The 9,612-nt window shown below is 43.3% G+C and overlaps 2 protein-coding genes across 2 annotated transcripts; both read right to left on the minus strand.

The window, feature by feature from the left end:
- Positions 1–2,885: 2,885 nt before the first annotated feature.
- Positions 2,886–3,602, minus strand: LOC145952362 (uncharacterized). The gene has a single exon (XM_083064712.1). It carries the CDS (start codon positions 3,600–3,602, stop codon positions 2,886–2,888), a length of 717 nt encoding a protein of 238 aa, XP_082920838.1.
- Positions 3,603–3,651: 49 nt separating this feature from the next.
- LOC109790578 (uncharacterized) lies at positions 3,652–4,761 on the minus strand. Its single transcript, XM_020349760.1, has one exon. It carries the CDS (start codon positions 4,759–4,761, stop codon positions 3,652–3,654), a length of 1,110 nt encoding a protein of 369 aa, XP_020205349.1.
- Between the last annotated feature and the right edge of the window lie 4,851 nt (positions 4,762–9,612).

Below are 9,612 nucleotides of genomic sequence, written 5' to 3' on the forward strand. Positions count from 1 at the left end.
TTCGTCAATGCGGTAAGGGCCGACCCATTTTGGGGACAACTTGTTCCTAAGTTGGGTCAACTGAGCGCGTTTTAAAACGAGGTCTCCTTCAACGAAGCTTCGTGGAATGACCTTCGAGTTATACTTGAATGCTGCTTGTCGTTGAGCTCCTGCCTGATTTATTCGAGCTCTGTCTCTTGTTTCGGCGATCAGGTCAAGGTCGACTCGTCTTCCTTGGTCGGATTCCTCCGCAACGAAGAATGTTGCGCGCATGGAGGGCTATTTTATCTCGACTGGTATCATTGCGTCCGTCCCATATACTAGGTTAAACGGGGTGTCCTGGGTGGATGAGTGGATACTCGTGTGATACGACCATAGTACCCCGGGGAGTTCATCCACCCATGAGGAGCCTGAATTCTCAACACGCTTCTTGATTCCAGAGAGTATCACCTTGTTCGCTGCTTTTGCCTGGCCATTGGATTAGGGATGTTCTACAGATGTAAGCATCATCCGGATTCCGATATCTTTACAGAAACTCTGAACTCTTTCACTAGCAAATTGAGTTCCGTTGTCCGACACCAAAACCTGGGGTATGCCATATCGACATATGACATTTTTCCACAAGAAACTCCTTACCTTTTCTGCTGAGATAGTTGCCACTGGTTCTGCCTCTATCCATTTGCTGAAGTAATCCACCGCTACGATTAAGAACTTCAATTGACGTACCGCCATCAGAAAAGGACCTAAAATATCAATTCCCCATTTGTTGAAAGGCCATGGAGATATGAGCGAGTGGAGTCTTTCGGCAGGTGAATGATGTTGTACTGCGTGTCTTTGGCATTCGTCGCACTTGCGAACCCAGTCGATGCAATCTTTTCGCAGAGTCGGCCAGAAGTAACATGCTCGGGTTACCTTATACACGAGAGATCGACCTCCGATATGGCTTCCACACATCCCCCCATGAATTTCTTCCATTACTCGTTGGGCCTGCGATGTCGTTAAACACCTCAACAGGGGGGCACTAAACGCCCTTCGGTACAATATCCCCGACAAGATCACGAACCTCGCCGACTCCCTTGTAATCAACGATGCTTCATGCTTATTTTCAGGCAACGCTCCTTGTGTCAGATACAGAATGTAAGGTGTCATCCAAGATTTTTCCTCTTCTTCTAGGACCAACACCTCGGCGGCAGAACCATTGATGCTTGGTTGAGATAGGACTTCTTGGATATTACCGAGCGTGTGGCTCCTGGTCTCTTTGTGCTTGCTAGTTTTGAGAGGAGGTCTGCTCGTGAATTCTGTTCCCTTGGAACATGGTTCAGCGGAAACTTGGCGAAGTCGGCCGACATGACCTTTACTTTTTCCAAGTACCGAGCTAGTTGGGGATCCTTCGCTTGGAATGTTCCTGCTACCTGCCCCGTCACAAGTTGTGAGTCACTCCTAGCCGACAGGCTTGTTGCGCCCATCTCCTTTGCCAAAGCCATCCCTGCCAATAGCGCTTCGTACTCTGCCTGATTATTGCTCGCCCGAAACTCAAACCATAGTGATTATTCCAAGAGTATACCTCTGGGACCCTCGAGGACGATCCCGGCTCCGCTACCACCCAAGTTTGAAGCTCCGTTGACAGATAGGATCCACTCGTTTTCTCCAGAAGAAACCTCCTCGGCGGGTGGGGTCATTTCTACTAAGAAGTCAGCCAACACTTGAGCTTTAATGGCTCCCCTCGGTTCGTACTTGATTGCAAATTTCGACAACTCGATTGACCACTTCATCATTCTGCCCGCAAGGTCGGGCTTTTGCAAGACCTGTCTGATAGGGTAGTCTGTCTGGATCACCATTTCGTAGCTCTGAAAATAGTGTCTGAGCTTTCGCACGGTCACCAATATGGTAAATGCCAGCTTCTCGATCTTTTGATAGCGAACCTCCGCCCCTTGCAATACCCTGCTAACAAAGTAAATAGGCAGTTGGGAGTTACCTTTTTCTTGCACTAAGACTGTGCTGACGGTGCTGTCGGACGCCGACAAGTATACCAGCAAAGGGGAATCGGTTTGTGGTTTAGTGAGGATTGGCGGTGAGGTGAGAGCTTGCTTGAGTTCGCCGAATGCCCTTTCACATTCGTCTGTCCACGCAAAGCGATCGTTCTTCCTTAAACATTGGAATAAGGGTAACGACTTGTCCGCTACCTTCGAGAGGAACCGAGAAAGGGAAGCCATCCTCCCCGCCAACTATTGGACCTCTTTTACTGTCGCCGGGCTTCTCATGTTAATTATCGCGGAGCACTTATCAGGATTCGCTTCAATGCCCCGATGAGTCAATAGGAAACCGAGAAACTTTCCTGCTTGGACGCTAAAAGAACACTTCACGGGATTCAACTTGAGTTGATAACGCGCCAAAGTGTCAAATGATTATTGCAAGTCGGCGAAATGCCGAGAGACGCTGGCCGACTTGACCACCATGTCGTCCACGTATGCCTCCACGTTTCTTCCGAGCTGGTCTGCCAAAACCTTGTCCATGAGCCGTTGGTACGTTGCTCCTGCGTTCTTCAGGCCGAAAGGCATGACCTTGTAGCAGTAAGTGGCCTGATCAACTATGAACGCCGTTTTGTCTTCATCGACGGGATGTATCCTGATTTGATTGTACCCCGAGTATGCGTCCATGAAGCTCAACAGTTCATACCCCGATGCATTGTCGACTAGGCAGTCTATGTTGGGTAGCGGGTACGAATCTTTTGGACAAGCTTTATTTAAATCAGTGAAGTCTGTGCACATCCTCCAGTTTCCATTGCTCTTTCGTACCATCACCACGTTCGCTAGCCACGTCGGGTATTAGATTTCCCGAATGTGATCAGTCTCCATCAACTTCTTCGTCTCCTCAGTTATAGCCTTCCTTTTATCCTCTCCAAACTTTCACCTTTTTTGAATTACCGGCTTCGCCTTGGGGTCGACCATGAGATGGTGACATAAGAAATCGGGATCAATACCCGGCATATCGCTGGCACTCCACACAAAGGCCGATATGTTGCTTTTCAACACAGTCACCAGCCCTTCCTCGTCTTTTTTGGTCAGAGACACACCAATCTTGACCGTTCTTCCTTTGGCCAGGCTAACCTCCTTCACATCCTCCGCTGGGGCTGGTCGGGTATCAAAATTACTCACCCTCGGATCTAACTCAATTGACTGAACACCCTGATCAACTTGTGTCACATGTAGGTGTCTCCTCGCCCTCAAGCTATCCTCATAGAATTTCCTCGCGACTTCTTGATCGACACAAAGGACCCCGACCCTTCCGCTGGGCAAGGGATACTTCAGCTTCAAATGGGGTGTGGAGACGACGGCTCCCAATTTATTCAGCGTAGGTCGGCCAACTAGTATGTTGTGGGACGACTGGGCGTTCACCACCAAGTATCGGACGGTGATGGTTTTCATTTGATCTCCCTGTCCGAACGTGGTTTCCAAGTTGGCGTACCCCCTAGCCGTTACCTGATCACCTGCAAAACCAACTAACGTACCTGCATATGGCATAAGACGATCAGTCATAATTTTCATCCCGACAAAAGCTTCCCAGAACATTATGTCCGTCGAGCTGCCTTGGTCCACCAACACTCGTTTCACATTGTAGCCCATGACTATCGCCGAGACAACTATAGGGTCGTCCTCATGGGGAGACATCCCTTCAAAGTCGGCGTCCGATGGGTCCATGGGTCCGATGAAATTCACACCAGTCAGTTTTGTAGGGTCTCAACTGACGGTCAGTTACGGCCGGGAACTCAAAAAGTGACGCACTATTGACGTCATGCAGTATGTGCCTCCTGGGAACGTTGAGCGGGGTGAACTTTTCCTGTTCGTTGCTTCGTGCCCACTCGCCCTTCGCCCGACCGCCATAGTCCGCCTGCCTGCGATTCCCCTCCTTAGCATCGTAGTGATCACGTCGTTTATTCCAATTTGAGCGTACCCGGAGGTGCTTGTTGCCCTCCTTATTACTGCCCCCTGCCTCTCGGCTTTCAGCTGCTCTTTTGATAATCTGGTTTTCCTCCGTCTTGATGTGACTCAGGGCGAAAGCCCTCACCTCCGACATCGTTTGACAATTCTCTTTTTCGAGCGCAATGTCAAAAGCCCCGGACCTTAAACCCTTCTGGAATGCAATGACTGTCATCCTTTCATCCAACGATGCTATCCTCAAGGCGATCTCGTTGAACCTTTGTAGAAAGTCCTTCAGCGACTCCTCGCGTTGCTGCATGAGGTCAAACAAGTCCGACGTGATCGGTGGCTTCTTTTTGTTAGCGGCAAATTGTTCCATGAATAGCCGACTGAAGACATCGAAGTCGGTGATTAATCGGTCAGGGAGACCACTAAACCAATCAAGTGCTTCCTTTTTGAGTGTGCCCATGAATAGTTTGCAGCGGACTTCCATGCTCCCTCCATAGATCAACATTTGAGCTCGGAAATCCGTCAAATGCTGACTGGGATCCTGCGTTCCATCAAAAGGCTCGACTTGGGGTATCCGATGATCCCTGGGGATGGTCTCGGCCTCTATGGCTTCCGAGAACGGTCGAAAATCCCTAGGGACTTCCAACATGACATCCTCCTCCACCGTCCTGGTACTGGCCACTATCCTGGCCTGCATCTCGTCTGCTCGCCTCCTGATTTCCTCATTCTCGCGTTGAATGGCGTCCTCTATCTCCCTGGATCGTGCATTTTCCTCCCTTAAGCCATTGATCATGGCCATCATCTCCTCCATGGTAGGGGGTTCTGAGTTGTTGTTTGACGTGCCACCTCTCGCCATGGTAAAGTGCAGGTTCTTCTATACGACTTGGGGCGTAGGAGAAGTTTCACTGTAGCCCCACGGTGGGCGCCAAAATGTTCCGGGCACGGGGTGCACTAGGGTTTCTTCCTAGGTCAAGCCTCAAAGCGAGAGCATTCAAAGGTGTAATCTGCCCCCTCAACTCTAGGGTTTTGAGTTTTATAGTTTCTTATTCACGGGCCTTATGGGCCCCGAGAATATAGGGATCTCTTTAACCGTTACAATCTGGAAAATATTCGGTTAGTGAAGGTGGGACCTCGCCGTTGCCGAATGTCCAATCGGATAATGACCGAGTATGCCTTTTTGGGTGAGTGAGACTAGTATTTGGTTGACGTGGCTCAAATCGGCTATATGCCGATTGACTCTAAGAGGGTGAGTCGGCCAAGGTTACTGTCGGTGATCGCATGAGGGGGGATCAGGTCGTGAATCGGCCTGGACAATGCACGGGTTTATAGTCGGCCTCACACGCATAGTAGCCCTCATAGTCCGAGATACCAATCGGCCTACGGCCGAGACTGTCCAGTTTGAAACGGTCTAATTAAAAAATTATTTTTATTTTTGAAATTCAATTTAAAATATTTTAATAAAAAATATATTTAATAAAAATTATAAATTATAATAAATTATTTTTAATACATATCTTATAAATATAATTTAATTATTTAAGTTAATTTTTAATATCTACTTTTTATAACTTACATTATATTAATTTAATAAATTTTATTATAATTAAATATAATCTTTTTATTATTAATAGACATTGTTATATTTTATTAAAATTTAAACTTAAATATTACATTAGAATTTTGCATATACATTAAACGTTAAGAATATATAAACAACGTTTTATTTTAATTTTTAATTTTAAAAAATTATAATATTATATTTAGTTAATATTATTTTATATTGATAATAATAATAATTATTATTTTATTAATATTAATTTGATCAAGAATTATTGAACATTGAACTAATATTTAGATCAATTCAATGATTGATCTGATTTTAAAAGATTATTAAAAACATTTTGATCAAAGAATAACACCCAAAAACTCTCTCACACAAAATAATCGATGGCAGTTAATATATAAAAGATAATTTAAAAAATAAATTAAAATGGTATTTAATTTTTTTGTTTTAAAAAAAATAGAAAACAGAGATATATTTATTAAAAAGGGAAGATTTATATTTTAATTTGTAACGGCACGGGAACAAACACCGTTTTTCAATCATCATCCGAGAATGTATGTCTTCTTGTTTTTCTCTCGTGTTGCTCATTCAGCTTTATTTTGTGGTCATTTGTTAAATACACCCCTCTCATTGCTTGCTAAACCGTAGCCCAGATTTTTTCCCCAACATAAAATGAGAGACGATTTCCTCCCCAAAATCGGTTTGAGCCTCCATTTGCTAACGATTTATTGTTATTTTCTCTTATACACCAACAGTTTATTGTTAATTTGTTGACATGTTTTGAAATGAATTTAGCCTCATGATATATATATATATATATATATATATATATATATATATATATATATATATATATATATTTATTTATTTATAAGTACATTTTCTTTATTTTTTTTTCAAAAACTTCTTAAAATATCTTTAATTTTTTAATTTGATACCTCCAATTTTCAATTTACTACTTTATTCTTCTTTTCGACACAATTCCTTTCTTCTTCCTTTTAGTTTTTACATGTACCCATTATTTTTCTCTTGTTCTCCATTTATTTCGGTAGGTAATTTTAATTCACTCGATTTTTATATTACTCTCTTCTTTTTCACCTCTTTAATTTTTTACATGCACCTAAACCGTAGAAGGTGCACGACGGCGTTAAACTGTAGAATTGGTGCACGGCGGCCTTGTAAATACATGTGACTTTGTCGATAGTTTCTATTGAACTAGATGTACATTTTTTCTTCCGACACATTTTCTACCCATTCACACCTCCAAAAGCCAAAATATTAAATTTAGTGTTGTTGAAAATACATTCCAAAACATTAATTTCACCATTTCGGGGTACTTTTCAAAATAATGAAATTAGTGTTTCAAAAATTATTTTTCGAAATTGTATTTTTTCCATACTTTTAAAAAGTAATTTCTGGAAGTATGTAAAATAACACACTTCCGAAAAGTACTTTTTAAAATATTAAATTTACTATTTGGAATTATTTTTTAGAATTATATAAAATAATACACTTCCAGAATAGTATTTTTCGAAACACTAAAATTAGTGTTTTAGAAAGTACTTTTCGGAAGTGTATTGTTTTACATAATTCTAAAAAGTTCTTTCTAGAATTATAAATTTAGTGTTTCGAAAAGTACTTTTTAAAACATTAAATTTAGTATTCTAAAAAGTACTTTTTTAGAAGTAGGTTGATGGAGCTACTTGGAGGAGATTGAAGTTCCTTCAAGCTCTCCATGCTTAGGACCGAAAATGCTCTTGAGTTGACCTTGAAAGAGATCCGAAACTCCTTGAAGCAAGCTCCAATGGAGTAGAAGTCCTTGAAGATGATTCGGTTCTCCTTAGCTTGTTGTAGAAGCTTGAGGAACCAAGACAAAGTTTGAATAAACTTTGAGGGAAACCTAGAGTGGAAGTTCTCTACGGTTTAGGGACTCTTGATTTAGAGAGAAAATTCAGATTTCATTTCTCAAATTTGTCAAAAGTGATTACAAGAGTATAGAAAACAAATATATAGGGAGAGGTAGCTTGTAGGAGAAGCTAACCTTAACCATGGTTCACTAGGAACCATGGTAGGATTAACTTAAACTCCCACGGTTTAGCTATCTTGTAGGAGAAGCTAACCTTGACCATGGTTTACTTAAGAACCATGGTAAGGTGAGCTAACCTTACTTGAGTTTAGAAGCTTGCAAGACAAGCTTCAAAACTCAAGAAGGAATACTTAGAAAATTCGGCCAAAGGAGAACAAGAGAGCTAGGCGGCCTTGAACCAAAAATGCTCCATGAATTAATTTGAAAATCCTTGATTTGGTTTAGTTAGGTTCATCATATGATGATGAAACCTAGCTAAATCAAGTCTATGAAAAATTAGGAGCAAAATGAGTCCAATATGCAAAATTTTGCCTAGGCCCAACTCAGGCCCAATTTCTAAGCACACCCTCAAGCATTGCTAAATGTCACCCCTTTTTCCCTACTGAAAAAATACAAGATGAAAGTATCAACTAGGGAGGTTAAATGGAGTTAAACTCTCCAAGTAACCTACCTCAAAAACAATATACAAACACTAGGAAAAAGCAAGTAAAGTGCCTCACAAATACAAAGGTAAAATAACCTATAAAAGAGACTATTTACAAAATATATGAAAAATGTCTTTAAGATCATCCCATTCCTCTTGGTTCTTTTAGTATATCACCTCTTGGATTCCTTGGCCTTGGCCATAGTCTATCATAGGTTAAAAACACAATTTTGAAAAATGCTTTTGGGAGCACTAATTTTACTATTTCAAAAAGTATTTTATGAAATACTAAAATTATTTGTGTACTATCTGTACCGCGAAGCCAAGCTCGAAGCTCAGCATCACAGCACAGATCAACATCGGACACGCGTCGCGTGACATTAGCCAAGACAAAGGCCCATCATCTACTGATCTCGGGCCCAAGGCCCCGATAAACCCTAATTCACACTAAGGTACGTATATTACTTATATGAGACTCATACACCCGCAAACACTAACTTTAGCATCAGAGTCTCTTTTGCAGGTATCACCCCCACTTTGGAACAGCAAGCGTGCCCAGCGAAGGAGGCTCACCAATCTTGCCCAGCTGATCGTCCCTACGACCGATCTCTGGTAAGAAAATTTGGCACCCACCGTGGTGCTCGAACCCACGACCACAAGGTTAAGATGAAAGTTACCAACGACAGACAGTTCAAGAAGGCGGCTAGGGCAAACAAAGGAGGGAGGTATGACTTCTACACCCCCTAAATGCGCCCCAAGTACACATCCTGGAAGAGGCCAGCAACAACAATCTGCTCACTCTGCCACCACCTGGACACAATCCCAACAGTGCGGACAAATCCAAGCATTGTCGGTACCATAAAAATTATGGTCACACGACCGAGGAGTGCCGCACACTCAGAGATCGCATAGAGGAACTCGTCCAGGGGGGCACCTCAGACAATACGTCCAACGGCAGCAAGGTCACAGAGAAGGCTACCACGGACGAGGACGAGGACGAGGCCGAGGTTCCAGGACTCGCACGGACCAATCCTCCGGTTCTCAGCAAAACACTGGCGGTGCAGTGCAGGACGAGGTAAGTTAGGACACAGGGTCAGCTCCCTTGCGAGGAGTTATCAATACAATTGCAGGTGGCTTCGCAGGGGGAGGCTCCAGTAGCTCGGCACGCAAACGACATTTGCACAGCATCAACAATGTCCATTCTGCCACCTCGGCCCTGCACCACAACACACCACCAATCACCTTCACCGACGACGATTACACTGGCATCTGTCCAAACTAGGATGATCCCATGGTCATCGTCGTGGAGGTCACCAATTGGGAAGTTCACAAGACGTTGATCAACCAGGGGAGCTCGGCTGACGTCCTATACTGGCCGACTTTTCTAAGGTTAAACATTCCCCACTCCCTTGTCCAACCTCACACGGAACCACTAGTCGGTTTTGCAAGAGAGCGAGTGCACACCTGTGGATACGTTGACCTGTTAACAACCTTCGGGACACCTCCTAACTGAAGGAGGTAATTATGGTCAGATACCTCCTCGTTGAGGCCAATACGTCGTACAACATCATCATCGGCAGGCCTACCCTGAACCAACTCGGAGCTGTGGTGTCCACCCCGCATTTGACAATGA

Source organism: Cajanus cajan, chromosome 10 (assembly GCF_000230855.2).
Source record: "Cajanus cajan strain Asha chromosome 10, NIPB_CcT2T_4, whole genome shotgun sequence".
Lineage (NCBI taxonomy): Eukaryota > Viridiplantae > Streptophyta > Magnoliopsida > Fabales > Fabaceae > Cajanus > Cajanus cajan.